General features: G+C 45.3%; 1 protein-coding gene across 1 annotated transcript in view; it reads left to right on the top strand.

Moving 5' to 3' along the window:
• Positions 1-317: 317 nt before the first annotated feature.
• Positions 318-19191, top strand: part of LOC138651789 (oocyte zinc finger protein XlCOF22-like) — a 32457-nt gene continuing 13583 nt past the window's right edge. Inside the window, exons 1-6 of the mRNA XM_069742292.1 lie at positions 318-379; positions 16548-16673; positions 16800-16979; positions 17062-17185; positions 17269-17366; positions 17565-17655. Coding sequence (XP_069598393.1) covers positions 353-379; positions 16548-16673; positions 16800-16979; positions 17062-17185; positions 17269-17366; positions 17565-17655 — 646 coding nt within the window. The 5' untranslated portion in view covers positions 318-352. The remainder of the gene's footprint in view (positions 380-16547; positions 16674-16799; positions 16980-17061; positions 17186-17268; positions 17367-17564; positions 17656-19191) is intronic.

The raw sequence follows: 19191 nt of genomic DNA on the forward strand, positions 1-19191 counted from the left end.
CACATGGCTCTGCTCCATACACCTTGTACACACATGGCTCTGCTCCTTACACACCCACAGCTCCGCTCTGTATACCTCGTACACACATGGCTCCGCTCCATACACCTCGTACACACACAGCTCTGCTCCGTACACACACGGCTCCGCTCCGCTCCGTACACCCCGTACACACAGCTCTGCTACATCCACACTGTAAACCCCTCCTGACCCCACACATAAACTTCCCCCATCCAGCACCATGACAACCAGCACAGCAGAGTGCTGCATACACTGAGGCCCCTGATCATGTGACCCCTGACTCCTCCCCTCCTGTGACCTCATCACAGGTCCTGTGCACACAGAGCAGCCGTATATGTGGTGTGCGGCTCTGCAGGTGGAGGTAGGTGGTGATTCCCCATTCCTGAGTACGGGAGATTGACCTTGTGCTTTGTTTCTGGTCATAGTAAATAGAAGTCGGATTGGGAACTGCAGACCCCTGTAATGGGGACATGTCGCTTGGTGACGAGGGGGGAGACGCGGGATGGAAACATTTCCCCCCTTAGTTTCCCATAAGAATAGTGGCCCCAATAGCGTTGGGCTGAGACGCGGACAAACGACCTTGCGCCGTTACACAATTTGTGGAGAAGGTTCCTCAGTGACATTATCGGAGCTTCTATCCTTACAGTGAGCCCCTGCGGTGACACCCAGGAGACCCCAATGGGGACATTCCAGGTTGTTCATTCTCTGTGACTGAAGCAATGGCCGTGTCTGTTGTCGCTGGGCAGTCTCCCTATATCTGTAGATTATGGAGCTGACACTGTCGTTTTTAAGCGCTATGATTGTGCGATCACAAAGCCGCTGATGGGTGTTACAAATATCAGGAAAAACTTGGGTCAGTGACCTCCAGTACCGAGGACGTCATTCTGCAAAAGTCTTCTGGGAAGGAAATGAAGCCAGTAATGGAATCTGTAGGGAACCTGTCATTTCCGAGGCATAGTAGGTAGCAGGTAGATTTGTCCACAGGGGTAATTTCCATCCACTGAACCCACATATTGGTAGTCAGACTTAGCTTCTGAATATGTCTCCATAGTAAATTACACATACAATACATATGTCTTGTGTATCCACTGGAAAATAACACCTATAAATGATACACAACTAAAGAATATAGTAAACCATTATTTATTGAAAGAAAAAAATCGGATAATACATGATGGAATATAAATACAGGGGAAGACAAAATTAAAGTGGAAAAACTATGCGGGATGGTACGGGGTAAATATACAATAAACAATTATAATTGCACCCAGATTAATGATATTTTATCCATACATGACCATGAACATAAATCAGTAAATTTGGGAGGGAGATTATCAGTGGTCTTGTATGTCTTCCATTTTCTAATTATTGCTCCCACTGTTGATTTCATCACACCAAGCTGGTTGGCTATTGCAGATTCAGTCTTCCCAGCCTGGTGCAGGGCTACAATTTTGTTCCTGGTGTCCTTCAACAGCTCTTTGGTCTTCACCATAGTGGAGATTGGAGTCAGACTGTTTGCGGTTGTGGACAGGTGTCTTTTATACTGATAACAGGTTCAAACAGCTGCCATTACTATAAGTAATGAGTGGAGGACAGAGGAGCCTCTTAACCCCTTCACCCCAAAGCCTGTTTTCAACTTCCTGACCACGCCATTTTTTTCAATTCTGACCACTGTCACTTTATGAGGTCATAACTCTGAAACGCTTCAACGGATCTTAGTGATTCTTAGACTGTTTTCTCGTGACATATTGTACTTTATGATAGTGGTAAAATTTCTTCAATATGACTTATGGTTATTTGTGAAAAAAAACAGAAATTTGGCAAAAATTTTGAAAATTTAGCAATTTTTGAACTTTTAATTTTTATGCCTTTAAATCAGAGAGATATATTACAAAAAATAGTTCATAAATAACATTTCACACATATGTACTATATATCAGAACAATTTTGGAACCAAAATATTTTTTTGTCAGGAAGTTATAAGGGTTAAAAGTTGACCTGCGATTTTTTCATTTTTTCAATAAAATTAGCAAAACCATTTTTTCTAGGGACCACCTGTTAGGAGTCGAGTTTCCTCTGCTGCACAGGGGGAATCTCGATCCGTGTCTGCTGCGGTCTCCCATTCGGTATCGGCCGCAGTGGGCTCTGCTCAGCGGAGACGTCGCTCCCAGCGTCTCGCTGGGGCTGATTCGGTGCATAGGGTCACTACTGCCTTTTCTGGCTTTCCTATGGTACCCTGCACTGATCTGCGGTGAGCGAGCGAGCCTCTCTGGGACTAAGTCCTTGTTTACTCACACTGAGCATGCCCAGGGCAGGGTCTCCCATTGGAGGTCGAGGGCCACATGTTCGGTCACATGCTCAGGTGCTGCAGTACATTCCATTGGTCCTTCTGGAAGGTCCTGAAAGGGCAAAACATGCTCAGGCACTGCAGCACTTTCCATTGGTCCTTCTGGAAGGTCCTGAAAGGGCAAAAACTTCAGTAGCAGCTTCCTGTGCTGCAACTATATAAACTGCGCATGACTGCACGGCCATGCGCTAGTATTGTCTAAACTTATGTGCTTTGCGCCAGTGTGGTCACATGTACGTGTGTTCAGGGACCCGGCTGAAATAAGCCCCTAGAATGCTGGCTCCTCCGGCGAGGAGATTGAGTCTGAGTGTATTCAGGGACCCGGCTGAAATAAGCCCCTAGAATGCTGGCTCCTCCGGCGAGGAGTTTTGTGTATTTGTGTGACCACTGACTGCTCTCTGTTTGGGCAGTTAGCCTGTGCCTCTGTGGAGTCCAACAGGGCACAGTGCTTCTCTTTCACGGCTACTCAGTGAATTAACTGAGTTAGTCTATACCGCCATATAGCTCCGCAGGTTCTCCTGCACGGTGGACCCCGGGCTGCGAACGCACCAATATCAATAAACATCTCTATTTACTCGGTGCGTTCCGCTAGCCCTAACACCACCTCACACTTGAAGTCACTTTGAGGGCTCTATATGACAGAAAATACCCAAAAGTGACACCATTCCAAAAACTGTACCCCTCAAGGTACTCAAAACCACATTCAAGAAGTTTATTAACCCTTCAGGTGCTTCACAGGAGCTGAAGCAATGTGAAAGGAGAAATGAACATTTAGCTTTTTATTCACAAAAATGATCATTCGGCAACAATTTGTTTATTTTCACAATGGTAAAAGGAGAAAATGATCCACTAAAGTTGTTGAGCAATTTCTCCTGAGTACGCAGATACCCCATATGTGGGGGAACACCACTGTTTGGGCGCACAGCAGGGCTCAGAAGGGAAGGAGCGCCTTTTAACTTTTTGAACGCAAAATTGGCTGGAATTGAGAGCTGACGCCATGTTGCGTTTGAAGAGCCCCTGATATGCCTAAACATTGGAAAACCCCCACAAGTGACCCCATTTTGGAAACTAGACCCTTTATTGAACTTATGTAGCTATGTGGTGAGCACTTTGAACCCCTAGGTGCTTCACAGAAGTTTATAATGTAGAACCGTGAAAAAAAATCTAATTTTTTCCACAAAAATGATCTTTTAGCAACAATTTTTTTATTTTCACAAGTGTAAAAGGAGAAAATGGTCCACTAAAATTGTTGAGCAATTTGTCCTGATTACGCCGATACCCCATATGTGGGGGAAAACCACTGGGCGCACGGCAGGGCTCAGAATGGAAAGAGTGCCGTTTTGGATTGCAGACTTTGATGGAATGGTCTGCGGGCGTCATGTTGCATTTGCAGAGTCCCTGATGTGCCTAAACAGTGGAAATCTCCCAAAAGTGACCCCATTTTGGAAACTAGACCTCCCAAGGAATGTGTGTAGATATGTGGTGAGCACCGTAAACCTCCAAGTGCCTCATAGAAAATTATAACGTTGAGTCAAGAAAATAAAAAAAATCACATTTTTTTCCACAAAAATGATCTTTCAGCCCCAATTTTTTTATTTTCACAAAGGTAACTGGAGAAAATAGACCACTAAAGTTGTTGCACATTTTCTCCTGAGTACGCCGATACCCCATATGTGGGGGAAAACCACTGTTTGTGCACACGGCAGGGCTCAGAATGGAAGGAGTGCCATTTTGGATTGCAGACTTTGATGGAATGGTCTGCGGGCATCATGTTGTGTTTGCAAAGCCTCTGATGTGCCTTAACAGTTGAAATCCTCTACAATTGACCCCATTTTGGAAACTACACCTCAGAAGGAATTTATCTAGAGGCATAATTTTATAGTAATAACTATAATTCTTTTGGTTTTAGTGTATGAATGTGGCAGTATGTGTAAGATGTGCTCGGTACATCAGATCAGAGGTCCCCAACTCCAGTCCTCAAGGCCCACCAACAGGTCATGTTTTCAGGATTTCCTTTGCATTGCACAGGTGATGCAATTATTACCTGGGCAAGACTAAGGAAATCCTGAAAACAAGACATGTTGGTGGGCCTTGAGGACTGGAGTTGGGGACCTCTGCATCAGATTATAGATGTGTTGTGTCAAAAGGGTATAAACTAATTTTATTAATTTGTGGACATGTGGTACGCTTTGAAACAATCCTTAATGCAAAGGCCATGTGTCTCCGGGCAGGTTTCACAATGGTAAATTGTGTCCTTTCGGATTCCCCTCTTGGAACATACTCTGCACCGATTTTGTGATCGGCCTGTCCTCGCTGCTTGGGGAACCTGTGCTGGGAAATGTTGACCTGGGACAATACAGGCACTATCAGATTCAGAAGTACTGGGGCCCTCACCTCCCCAAGTGCCAAACATTAGGGCCTTGATGACTACCTCCTGAAACTGAAGGAAGGTCCCCGTATTGGCTGCAGATCGGAACAGCACAAAAGCATTGTACAGTGCCATCTGTACAAAGTGCACGGCCAATTTTTTGTACCATACTTTGGCTTTTCGCATGGCACTGTATGGTTGGAGGAACTGATCTAAAAGATCCACACCCTCCATGTACCGTTTGTAATCCAAGATGTAATCTGGCTTTCGGACTTGTGTTGTGGTCCCACGAACAGTGACACGGGTGCTGTTGTCATGGTGTATGGTGGTCAGGACAAGGACATCCCTTTTGTCCTCATACTTGACCACCAGCATGTTGTCACTGCATTGGGCTCTGCTTTCCCCTTTTCTCAGCACCACTAAAACTACGCTGTACAATTTTTTTCTCTAAAAGAAGATCGGTCGTCACTAACGATGTGACGCCGGCTACACTACCTTGCTATGTCTAAAACTATGCTGTACTACCTACTACTATTATTTTTTTCTAAAAAACTTGGACGTCACTTAGACTGCGAAGTCCGCTACACTAACTAGCTAAAAAAGAAAAATTCCCATGGCGCAGTTTCTGATCAGCAGCGATACTGATCAAAGCGCTGTGGACACAGGAAGAGCACGAATGCTCTGCGTGGGACGCCGCTCACACAAAAAAAGCGCAAAAAAAGTGCGCTAAAAATTCAATTGGACGGGGGGTCGTCACCAAACACTGACGCCGGCTGCGCTACTTTGCTATGTCTAAAACTACACTATATTAACTACAATTATTTTTTTTTTCTAAAAAAAAAAATCGGACGTCACTTAGACTGTGAAGTCCGCTACACTAACTAGCTAAAAAAAGAAAAATTCCCGTGGCGCAGTCTCTGATCAGCAACGACACAGATCAAAGCGCTGCGGACACAGGAAGAGCATGAATGCTCTGCGTGGGACGCCGCACACAGGGAAAAAAAGACCCCAAAAAAGCGCTAAAATATCAATTGGAGGGAGGAGGAGGGGGGGTTCTGGAACAGGGAGGGGGGATGGGAAATGGGGACGTCAGACAGTGACGCTGGCTATGGTACTTTGCTGCGTCTGAAACTACACTGTACTAACTACGATTATTATTTTTTTCTAAAAAAAAAAATCGGACTTCGCTTAGGCTGGAACAGGGATTGGAGGATGGGAAATGGGTGGGGGAGGTGCTGCTGCTGTGATCACAGGAGTCACACAGCAGGCAGATCACAGCACAGAGCAGGAAGCTGGAGCAGGACGCTGAAGCAGGAGGCAGGAGGTCGCTGGGTTGATCACACTGGCCACCAATGGATTCTCTATCTCAAGGTAACCGGAGGGGCTTAGACCACCGCTCTGCACACCAAATCTGAGGTAAAGATGGCGTGCAGGGCAGTAATTGCTATTTTAAATTAATATGAAAAAAATATATATAATACACTGGTGCTCGGAGAGTGGAGAGTAAGGGAGGGGAAAAAAAGAAAACAATAGTAGCTGCTGGTGATGAAACGGTCTGTGTATCACTCTGTGAGTTGGGTAACAAGAGCGAAAAAACAGTGGTAAATCACCTGCGCTGGTTCGGGTGCCTCTACTTGCACTAGGAGCTGTGCATGAGGGCAATAACTGGCATATAGGAGGCTAGCAAGCAACAGATGGAATAGCGCACTTACTGAATGCTGAGAAGATGGTGTGAGCGTAGATCCTCCTGGAGCTGAATGCCTAGCTCTGTGCTGCGAGATCGTGGGATTAAGGTAGCGCCTAGGTCCGCGCGAGCCTGGTCAGCTGGGTGGACGCTGGAGCTAGGAGAAAACCGCCAACTTCTAGCGTGCCCCGGCCGGAAACGGCGCTGAAGCGATGGCGGAGTGTGGAGGGGGCATGGCGAATATCGTGACGTCACAGCTAATGGGCGGGCGCGTCTGAGGATTATCCAAACCAACGCGTTTCGAAGGATGCTATCCTTCTTCGTCAGGGTTGGAGTTCCCCTTGGAGCCCTCCCCTTATATAGCGACTACCCGCCCACCCCCTACAGAAAAAACTACCTGGCATCCCTGATTGATGCAGCGTAATTAGTGCACAAAATGGGGAGGAGGTCTTTATTAAAGCCTTAATGGGAATTCACCTAGGTGCCTGATTAGTGATGCATATAGCATACTTGGTGGATAGCAAGGAGACCTGGATAAAAGGTGCATGGAATTATGTGGGAAAGAAGATTGAAGGACATAAATAAAAGAAATTGTGTCATTAAATGGACTCTGGGATGATTGTAATGTTATAATGCCCTGGACCTTAGGCTTGATTAAATGACAAAAAAAAGGGGGAGGGGGGAAATAACATGAAATCTACATTGATAAAAACAGTGACGGCTTTATTAATAGAGTAAATAAAAATGTGAAGATGTAAAAGGAACTACATTATAATCTAAAAAAGCTGGTTACTAAAACCTAGTCTGCTAGAACAATAATAGAAATTAATAAATAAAAAATATATAAAAAATCTTGCACATTTTAATAAAGAACCGGTTATGTAATAAATGTGCCAAGAAGGGGTTGTTCCCAGGATCACAACTGGGTCCTCAACCCAAACACCCCTAATACAGGGATGGTTGAGCATGAGTAATTAAAAATACAGATTAGAAAGCGTATAGCTCAATTTCGTAATTGAGTCCTCTGGGGGCCAGGCTTTCTAGCATGTAAATCCATTTAGATTCAACCCTAGACATCGCTTTAAGGAAATCTCCGCCCCTAGGGTTTTGCTGGACTATTTGGATTCCACAAAAACAGATCCCTCCACAGGATTTATTGTGTTTTTCTAGAAAGTGGCGGGATAGAGGGTGACCTTTGAAACCTTTTTGAATGTTGTGTAGGTGCTCCTTCATTCTAACCTTCAGAGGTCTTTTGGTGCGGCCCACATATATTTTGTTGCAAGGACACTGCAGTATGTAGATTACCCCTGTGGTTTCACAGGTTATGGTGTTGTTAATCTGAAATTGCTTAGTGCCACTTGAGTCTGTAAATGTTGTTTGGACCACCCTCCCAAGAGATGTACGTTTACAGCACGAACATCTGCCACATGGCCTAAAACCCCACTTTTGGGGGGCTGATGGTTTTGAGGGTGCCCCTGTTCTAGAGAGGACTGGTTTGGTTGTTGGTGCTAGAAGAAGGCCCAAATTTGGTGCCTTGGTATACACAAATCTGGGGTTGTTGGGTAATAAATCTCCAATATTCTTGTCGCATTGTAGGACGGGCCAATGTTTCTTGACTATATTCATGAATTTCTTGTACCCTGAATGGAATTGTGTGACAATGGGTAAATCTTTTATTTGTGTTTGGATGTCTTGAGGATTATTAATCATTTTGGTTTTATGAACAAGATTCTCTCTTGGTATATGACCCACTGACTGTCGAGCCACATCGAGGGTTTGTGTTTTGTAACCTTTGGCTTCAAATTGTTTGGTGATATATGTGGACTCCTCATTATAATCCTCCAAGTTTGTACAATTTCTCCTAATACGGGTGTATTGTCTGTTGTGAATTCTGTGGCAGAGTTCACTCCTGTGGTCACAAGTGGTACTTCAGCTGATTCTCTCTGGGAGCTTCCGTTTGTGGAGGAAAGTGGTACTGCAGCTTCTGAGTTTCCTCCCTCAGGTGATCTGGTGAGGTCGTTAGCTGCTTCTCTACTTAACTCCACCTAATGCTTTGATTCATGCTTCCTGTCAATGTTCCAGTGTTGGACTTGTGTTTCTCTGGATCATTCCTGTGGCCTGCTGCTCTGCATAGCTAAGTGCTTCTTTGCTATTTGTTGCTATTTTTTCTGTCCAGCTTGTCTATTTGTTTTGCTGGAAGCTCTGGGACGCAAAGGGTGTACCTCCGTGCCGTTAGTTCGGTACGGAGGGTCTTTTTGCCCCCTTTGAGTGGTTTTCTTTAGGGTTTTGTGTAGACCGCAAAGTTATCTTTCCTATCCTCGTTCTGTCTACAATATAGGGCCTCACTTTGCTGAATCTATTTCATCCCTACGTTTGTCTTTTCATCTTACTCACAGTCATTATATGTGGGGGGCTGCCTTTTCCTTTGGGGTATTTCTCTGAGGCAAGGTAGGCTTATTTTTCTATCTTCAGGCTAGTTAGTTTCTCAGGCTGTGCCGAGTTGCATAGGGAGCGTTAGTCGCAATCCACAGCTGCCTCTAGTTGTGTTTGGAGAGGATCAGGAATTGCGGTCTACAGAGTTCCCACGTCTCAGAGCTCGTTCTGTTATTTTGGGTTGTTGTCAGATCATTGTGTGTGCTCTGATCGCTATGTACATTGTGTTCCTGAATTGCCTATCATAACAGTACAGGAAGCCCAAAGTACTAATGTTTCTTAATAGAGGGAAAAAAGAAGTTCTGAGACCATTTTTTTTCCTTTGCACTGTCTTTTGTCTTTTTTTTCCCCTAGACATTTGGGTGGTTCAGGACACAGGTGTGGACATGGATATTCAGGGTCTGTGCTCTTCAATGGATAATCTCGTTATAAATGTACAAAAGATTCAAGACTTGGTGGTTCAGAAGCCTATGTTAGAACCAAAAATTCCTATTCCTGATTTGTTTTTTGGTGATAGAGTCAAGTTTATGAATTTCAAAAATAATTGCAAGCTGTTTTTGGCCTTGAAACCTCACTCCTCTGGTGACCCAGCTCAACAAGTGAGAATTATTATTTCTTTTTTGCGTGGTGACCCTCAAGACTGGGCATTTTCCCTTGCGCCGGGAGATCCTGCATTGGGTAATATTGATGCGTTTTTCCTGGCGCTCGGATTGCTGTACGATGAGCCTAATTCAGTGGATCAGGCAGAGAAAAATTTGCTGGCTTTGTGTCAGGGTCAGGATGAGATAGAGGTATACTGTCAGAAATTTAGAAAGTGGTCTGTACTCACTCAATGGAATGAAGCTGCGCTTGCAGCGATTTTCAGAAAGGGTCTCTCTGAAGCCCTTAAAGATGTCATGGTGGGATTTCCTATGCCTGATGGTCTGAATGAATCTATGTCTTTGGCCATTCAGATCGGTCGACGCTTGCGTGAGCGTAAAGCTGTGCACCATTTGGCGGTATTACCTGAGAATAAACCTGAGCCTATGCAATGCGATAGGACTTTGTCCAGAGTTGAACGGCATGAACACAGACGTCTGAATGGTCTGTGTTTCTACTGTGGTGATTCCACTCATGCCATCTCTGATTGTCCTAAGCGCTCTAAGCGGTTCGCTAGGTTTGCCACCATTGGTACTGTACAGTCAAAATTTCTTCTGTCCGTTACCTTGATATGCTCTTTGTCATCATATTCTGTCATGGCGTTTGTGGATTCGGGCGCTGCCCTGAATTTGATGGACTTGGATTATGCTAAGCGTTGTGGGTTTTTCTTGGAGCCCTTGCAGTGTCCTATTCCATTAAGAGGAATTGATGCTACACCTTTGGCCAAGAATAAGCCTCAGTACTGGACCCAGCTGACCATGTGCATGGCTCCTGCACATCAGGAGGATATTCGCTTTCTGGTGTTGCATAATCTGCATGATGTGGTCGTGTTGGGGTTGCCATGGCTACAAATCCATAATCCAGTATTAGATTGGAAATCCATGTCGGTGTCCAGCTGGGGTTGTCAGGGGGTACATGGTGATGTTCCATTTCTGTCAATTTCATCATCCACCCCTTCTGAGGTCCCAGAGTTCTTGTCTGATTACCGGGATGTATTTGATGAGCCCAAGTCCGATACCCTACCTCCGCATAGGGATTGTGATTGTGCTATCAATTTGATTCCTGGTAGTAAATTCCCAAAAGGTCGATTGTTTAATTTATCCGTACCTGAGCACACCGCTATGCGCAGTTATGTGAAGGAACCCCTGGAGAAGGGGCATATTCGCCCGTCATCATCGCCATTAGGAGCAGGGTTCTTTTTTGTAGCCAAGAAGGATGGTTCGCTGAGACCTTGTATAGATTACCGCCTTCTTAATAAGATCACGGTTAAATTTCAGTACCCCTTGCCATTGTTATCTGACCTGTTTGCTCGGATTAAGGGGGCTAGTTGGTTCACAAAGATAGATCTTCGTGGTGCGTATAATCTGGTGCGAATTAAGCAAGGTGATGAATGGAAAACTGCATTTAATACGCCCGAGGGTCATTTTGAGTATCTAGTGATGCCGTTCGGACTTGCCAATGCTCCATCAGTGTTTCAGTCCTTTATGCATGACATCTTCCGAGAGTACCTGGATAAATTCCTGATTGTGTACTTGGATGACATTTTGATCTTCTCGGATGATTGGGAGTCTCATGTGAAGCAGGTCAGAACGGTTTTTCAGGTCCTGCGTGCTAATTCTTTGTTTGTGAAGGGATCAAAGTGTCTCTTTGGTGTGCAGAAGGTTTCATTTTTGGGGTTCATCTTTTCCCCTTCTACTATCGAGATGGATCCTGTTAAGGTCCAGGCCATCCATGATTGGCTGAGCCGACATCTCTGAAAAGTCTGCAAAAGTTCCTGGGCTTTGCTAATTTTTATCGTTGCTTCATCTGCAATTTCTCTAGTTTTGCTAAACCATTGACCGATTTGACCAAGAAGGGTGCTGATTTGGTCAATTGGTCTTCTGCTGCTGTGGAAGCTTTTCAAGAGTTGAAGCGTCGTTTTTCTTCTGCCCCTGTGTTGTGTCAACCAGATGTTTCTCTTCCGTTCCAGGTCGAGGTTGATGCTTCTGAGATTGGAGCAGGGGCTGTTTTGTCGAAGAGAGGTTCTGATTGCTCAGTGATGAAACCATGCGCTTTCTTTTCCAGGAAGTTTTCGCCTGCTGAGCGAAATTATGATGTGGGCAACCGAGAGTTGCTGGCCATGAAGTGGGCATTCGAGGAGTGGCGTCATTGGCTTGAAGGAGCTAAGCATCGCGTGGTGGTATTGACTGATCATAAGAACTTGACTTATCTCGAGTCTGCCAAGCGCTTGAATCCTAGACAAGCTCGTTGGTCGTTGTTTTTTGCCCGTTTTGACTTTGTGATTTCGTACCTTCCGGGCTCTAAAAATGTGAAGGCGGATGCTCTGTCTAGGAGTTTTGTGCCCGACTCTCCGGGTTTATCTGAGCCGGCGGGTATCCTCAAGGAAGGAGTAATTGTGTCTGCCATCTCCCCTGATTTGCGGCGGGTGCTGCAAAAATTTCAGGCTAATAAACCTGATCGTTGCCCAGCGGAGAAACTGTTTGTCCCTGATAGGTGGACGAATAGAGTTATCTCTGAACTTCATTGTTCGGTGTTGGCTGGTCATCCTGGAATCTTTGGTACCAGAGAGTTAGTGGCTAGATCCTTTTGGTGGCCGTCTCTGTCGCGGGATGTGCGTACTTTTGTGCAGTCCTGTGGGATTTGTGCTCGGGCTAAGCCCTGCTGTTCTCGTGCCAGTGGGTTGCTTTTGCCCTTGCCGGTCCCGAAGAGGCCTTGGACACATATCTCTATGGATTTTATTTCTGACCTTCCCGTTTCTCAAAAGATGTCAGTCATTTGGGTGGTCTGTGATCGCTTTTCTAAGATGGTCCATCTGGTACCCTTGTCTAAATTGCCTTCCTCCTCTGATTTGGTGCCTTTGTTCTTCCAGCATGTGGTTCATTTGCATGGCATTCCGGAGAATATTGTTTCTGACAGAGGTTCCCAGTTTGTTTCGAGGTTTTGGCGGGCCTTTTGTGGTAGGATGGGCATTGACTTGTCTTTTTCCTCGGCTTTCCATCCTCAGACTAATGGCCAGACCGAACGAACCAATCAGACCTTGGAAACATATCTGAGATGCTTTGTTTCTGCTGATCAGGATGACTGGGTGTCCTTTTTGCCTTTGGCTGAGTTCGCCCTTAATAATCGGGCCAGCTCGGCTACCCTGGTTTCACCGTTTTTCTGCAATTCTGGGTTCCATCCTCGTTTCTCTTCAGGACAGGTTGAGTCTTCGGACTGTCCTGGTGTGGATACTGTGGTGGACAGGTTGCAGCAGATTTGGACTCAGGTGGTGGACAATTTGACCTTATCCCAGGAGAAGGCTCAACTTTTCGCTAATCGCAGACGCCGTGTGGGTCCCCGACTTCGTGTTGGGGATCTGGTTTGGTTATCTTCTCGTCATATTCCTATGAAGGTTTCCTCTCCTAAGTTTAAACCTCGTTTTATTGGTCCGTATAGGATTTCTGAGGTTCTTAATCCTGTGTCTTTTCGTCTGACCCTCCCAGATTCTTTTTCCATACATAACGTATTCCATAGGTCATTGTTGCGGAGATACGTGGCACCTATGGTTCCATCTGTTGATCCTCCTGCCCCGGTTTTGGTGGAGGGGGAATTGGAGTATATTGTGGAGAAGATTTTGGATTCTCGTGTTTCGAGACGGAAACTCCAGTATCCGATTAAATGGAAGGGTTATGCTCAGGAAGATAATTCCTGGGTTTTTGCCTCTGATGTCCATGCTCCCGATCTTGTTCGTGCCTTTCATGTGGCTCATCCTGGTCGGCCTGGGGGCTCTGGTGAGGGTTCGGTGACCCCTCCTCAAGGTTGGGGTACTGTTGTGAATTCTGTGGCAGAGTTCACTCCTGTGGTCACAAGTGGTACTTCGGCTGATTCTCTCTGGGAGCTTCCGTTTGTGGAGGAAAGTGGTACTGCAGCTTCTGAGTTTCCTCCCTCAGGTGATCTGGTGAGGTCGTTAGCTGCTTCTCTACTTAACTCCACCTAATGCTTTGATTCATGCTTCCTGTCAATGTTCCAGTGTTGGACTTGTGTTTCTCTGGATCATTCCTGTGGCCTGCTGCTCTGCATAGCTAAGTGCTTCTTTGCTATTTGTTGCTATTTTTTCTGTCCAGCTTGTCTATTTGTTTTGCTGGAAGCTCTGGGACGCAAAGGGTGTACCTCCGTGCCGTTAGTTCGGTACGGAGGGTCTTTTTGCCCCCTTTGCGTGGTTTTCTTTAGGGTTTTGTGTAGACCGCAAAGTTATCTTTCCTATCCTCGTTCTGTCTAGAATATCGGGCCTCACTTTGCTGAATCTATTTCATCCCTACGTTTGTCTTTTCATCTTACTCACAGTCATTATATGTGGGGGGCTGCCTTTTCCTTTGGGGTATTTCTCTGAGGCAAAGTAGGCTTATTTTTCTATCTTCAGGCTAGTTAGTTTCTCAGGCTGTGCCGAGTTGCATAGGGAGCGTTAGGCGCAATCCACAGCTGCCTCTAGTTGTGTTTGGAGAGGATCAGGAATTGCGGTCTACAGAGTTCCCACGTCTCAGAGCTCGTTCTGTTATTTTGGGTTGTCAGATCATTGTGTGTGCTCTGATCGCTATGTACATTGTGTTCCTGAATTGCCTATCATAACAATTGTCCTCTGGGGATGTTCGTAAGCCAGATTGGGAGGTGACAGCTTGTTAGATGTATAAAACTGTTTGAATCTACTGGTTTGCGAAAACACTTTGTTTTTAGTTTGCTGTTTTCCACATAAATAGTGAGGTCCAGGAAATTAACCTGGGAATTGCTGGTGGTGAGGGTAAATTCTAGGCCAAACTGATTATTATTTAGGTCCGAAATGAAGGAGTTGATTTCTGTTGCGGTCCCCTCCCAAATAAACAGGATGTTGTCGATGAAACAACGCCAGAGTTTTAATCCTGGATGTAATAAGACTTCCTTAAAGATGTATTGATGCTCCCAGTGGCCTACACTATATATATATATATGTGGGCCGCACCAAAAGACCTCTGAAGGTTAGAATGAAGGAGCACCTACACAACATTCAAAAAGGTTTCAAAGGTCACCCTCTATGCCGCCACTTTCTAGAAAAACACAATAAATCCTGTGGAGGGATCCGTTTTTGTGGAATCCAAATAGTCCAGCAAAACCCTAGGGGCGGAGATTTCCTTAAAGCGATGTCTAGGGTTGAATCTAAATGGATTTACATGCTAGAAAGCCTGGCCCCCAGAGGACTCAATTACGAAATTGAGCTATACGCTTTCTAATCTGTATTTTTAATTACTCATGCTCAACCATCCCTGTATTAGGGGTGTTTGGGTTGAGGACCCAGTTGTGATCCTGGGAACAACCCCATCTTGGCACATTTATTGCATAACCTGTTCTTTATTAAAATGTGCAAGATTTTTTATATATTTTTTATTTATTCATTTCTATTATTGTTCTAGCAGACTAGGTTTTAGTAACCAGCTTCTTTAGATTATAATGTAGTTCCTTTTACATCTTCACGTTTTTATTTACTCTATTAATAAAGCCGTCACTGTTTTTATCAATGTAGATTTCATGTTATTTCCCCCCTCCCCCTTTTTTTGCCATTTAATCAAACCCAAGGTCCAGGGCATTATAACATTACAATCATCCCAGAGTCCATTTAATGACACAATTTCTTTTATTTATGTCCTTCAATCTTCTTTCCCACATAATTCCATGCGCCTTTTATCCAGGTCTCCTTGCTATCCACCAAGTATGCTATATGCATCACTAATCAGGCACTTAGGTGAATTCCCTTTAAGGCTTTAATAAAGACCTCCTCCCCATTTTGTGCACTAATTACGCTGCATCAATCAGGGATGCCACTTAGTTTTTTCTGTAGGGGGTGGGCGGGTAGTCGCTATATAAGGGGAGGGCTCCAAGGGGAACTTCAGCCCTAACGAAGATGGATCGCATCCTTCGAAACGCGTTGGATTGGATAATCCTCACACGCGCCCCCCCATTAGCTGTGACATCACGATATTCGCCATGCCCCCTCCACACTCCGCCATCGCTTCAGGGTCGCTTCCGGCCGGGGCACGCTAGAAGTTGGCGGTTTTCTCCTAGCTCCAGCGTCCACCCAGCTGACCAGGCTCGCGCGGACCTAGGCGCTACCTTAATCCCACGATCTCGCAGCACGGAGCTAGGCATTCAGCTCCAGGAGGATCTACGCTCACACCATCTTCTCAGCATTCAGTAAGTGCACTATTCCATCTGTTGCTAGCCTCCTATATGCCAGTTATTGCCCTCATGCACAGCTCCTAGTGCAAGTAGAGGCACCCGAACCAGCGCAGGTGATTTACCACTGTTTTTTCGCTATTTTAAATTAACCCCTTTGGTGCTGATTGGCTAGAAGCTATTGTTCAGCCAATCAGCGCCATAGGGGTTAATCAGGTGAGGTGACGTTGGGATCACCCCACCTACTGTGATGGCTGTGATTGGGGCTACGTCACAGAGCACCAATCACAGCCTGTCACATGCTTTTTTTTTTCTACAACTTTGTCAAATTTTTGCTGTGATTGGCTGGTGAGAGTTCACCATCTAATCACAGCGATCGCCGACGCGGGAGGGGGACGGATCAGCCCCACGTGACGTTAGAAACAGCCCCACGTTAGAAACAGCAGCCATCCTCACCCGGTCACCGCGCAATGCAGCGCGATGACCAGAAATAGCAGCGCCGTACTAGTACTGCAGTTTGGTGGAACGCAGTTCTCGCAGAGCAGTACTAGTACGGCGACTGTCAGGAAGGGGTTAATGAAGAAGTTACAGGTCTGTGAGAGCCAGAAATCTTGCATGTTTTTAGGTGACCAAATACTTATTTTCCACCATAATTTGCTAAATAAATCTCGCCAAATCAGACAGGGTGATTTTCTGGATTTGTTTTCTAATTTTGACTCTCATAGTTGTGGTCTACCTATGATGTCAATTATATTGTAAAGAAAAAGCTAAGTACTGTAAAATAATAACTCTCCTCATATGTTTCCCCTATTTTCTCCAGTAATTGTATTATTACAAAGGATATTTGTCATGTTACATTGGCTCATCTTCTCATACAGGTTTCTGCAATAATAGATAAGAGAATCTTCCTGATTTACCCATCAAGGATGGATATGAGAAGAGACAAGATGGGAGAGAGAATATTACACCTCACCCTAGAGATCCTCTTCCGGCTTACTGGAGAGGTGAGAGATTCTGATGACGTCACATTACATGATTATCTATGGGAATAACAGATGGACATAACTGGAGAGGTGAGGACTCTGGAAATGTCTGTAGTGAGATTTATTATTGTGTTTCTCCATAACCAGGATTACACAGTAGTGAAGAAGACCTCTAGTGAGCGCTGTCAGGACCCTGTGTCTGAGGCATGGAGGAAACCCCTGAGCCCAATCACGGGGCCTCCACCTCACCCCCTGTTACATCAGGACATCAATGACCAGAAGATCCTAGAAGTTACCTGCAAGATGATTGAGCTGCTGACTGGAGAGGTGACACTGCTGGGAATGCTGGGACATTATACAGTAATGCGATGGAGGGATTGGGGGATGACGGTATCATTGTTTGTGCCAGGTTCCTATAAAGTGTCAGGATGTCGCCATCTATTTCTCCATGGAGGAGTGGGAGTATTTAGAAGGACACAAAGATCTGTACAAGGACATCATGATGGAGGTTCCCCAGCCCCTCACATCACCAGGTAATGGACAGGACTAAATACACATGGCCTATAATTATCTGTATGTAAAGAATTAATTCAGTCCCCGTATGTGTTTCCTCCAGATCTATCGAGTAAGAGGACAACACCAGAGAGATGTCCCCATCCTCTTCTTCCACAGGACTTTAAACAAGAAGATCCCAATATTCCTCAGGATCATCAGGTAGATGGAGAGAAGGTGTAATGAGATCTCCAGTATGATGTGTAGATGAATGTGAAGGTCTTGTGCTCAGTCTTGTTTTATCCACCAGTATTATGTTTTATACTTGTGTATTGAGAACGGTTGTGATGGCAGTATTGGAACTGGAGCTGACCACAGATGTGTCTCATCCATTTGTGACTTTTACAATATTTGTTTCAGGGTGAAGATCTGACCCATATTAATGCTACAGAGACATATGTGAGAGGTGATGAGCGGTGTAAAGAGGAGATTGCTACATATGACTGCCCAGGTGAGTGATAACCACTAAATGCTGAGAATTCACTTATTTTTCTCAGTCACCGGCTGTGGCTGTCTTATCGGTGGTGTAGTCCATCCGTATCACAATTGTGTGATCACCATTTTGCTTCTAGACCACAACATTCTCCATTTGGAAATGTTGAAATTACTTTGGGCATTGAAAGCCCTTTTCTACAGAACTTACAACCTGGAAGATCAACCTATCCCCTGGGATTAGAAGATTCTGACCCTCACCTGCCCAGATTTGTAAACTACAGAGCCAAATAATAGCATGCTTAAAATGTGCTAGCAAGTTAGAAAATCACTTAAACAAAAACATTATGATAAGCCTGTAAGGCTACTTTCACACTTCCGTCGATACGGGGCCGTCGCCATGCGTCGGCCCGACGTACCGACGGACGTTGTGAAATAAATGAACAACGGGGCAGTGGATGCAGTTTTTCAACGCATCCGCTGCCCCATTGTAATATCCGGGGAGGAGGGGGCAGAGTTCCGGCCGCGCATGCGCCAAAACACGACGCATCCGTCGCACGACGGATGCGACGTGTGGCCATACGTTGCAATACGTTGCTAATGCAAGTCTATGGAGAAAAAACGCATCCTGCAGGCAACTTTGCAGGATGCGTTTGTTCTCCAAAACGACGCATTGTGACGGCCGTCATAAGACGGAAGTGTGAAAGTAGCCTAAGAGAAAGCGGAGGGTAATGTTGCTGTTGGCTTCCTAGATCCCTGATATCTTGTTAGTTGAATCTCCCTTCTCTCCCTTCTGTGCTGCTGAATATGCTCATATGGTCCCTACAAGACCAGGCCCAATATTTGTGGCCAAACTTGACTTTTATGATTGACAACATTAAGGCTAAGTGCACACGCTGCGGATTCCATTGCGGAATTTTCTGCAGCGGATTTGCAAAATCCGCAGTGAAAAACGCTGCAGATTTTACTGCGGATTTACCACGGATTCTTTTGCGGTTTCCTCTGCGAGTTTTCACCTGCAGATTTCTATTGGAGCAGGGGCAAACCCGCAGCGGAATCCGCAGAAAGAATTGACATGCTGCGGAAAATAAACCGCTGCGTTTCCGCGGGTTTTTTTCCGCAGCATGTGCACTGCAGATTTCATTTCCCATTGCTTTACATGGTACTGTAAATGCATGGGAAACTGTGTGTGCACATACCCTTAATGTGTTGTGTGAATTTCTGTACAATAACAGAGTTTCTCATTATCCTGACTGTTCAATTTCTTTTAAAACAAACTAATTTCAAACAGGTGTCATGCCGGATTCGGGCTCTGTTCACACTGGGCAATCGGATGGGCAGTCTTTGTCTTTCCTGTTGCTAAGCCTGAGTTTGGGCGTCGGTGGTGGTTTGTTCTCTGATCAGCTTTACAGGAGTTAACTTTTTGATTAGTGTCAATTGAAGACTTAAGGTACCGTCACATTAAGCGACGCTGCAGCGATATAGACAACGATGTCGATCGCTGCAGCGTCGCTGTTTGGTCGCTGGAGAGCTGTCACACAGACAGCTCTCCAGC

Source organism: Ranitomeya imitator, chromosome 10 (genome assembly GCF_032444005.1).
Source record: "Ranitomeya imitator isolate aRanImi1 chromosome 10, aRanImi1.pri, whole genome shotgun sequence".
Classification (NCBI taxonomy): domain Eukaryota; kingdom Metazoa; phylum Chordata; class Amphibia; order Anura; family Dendrobatidae; genus Ranitomeya; species Ranitomeya imitator.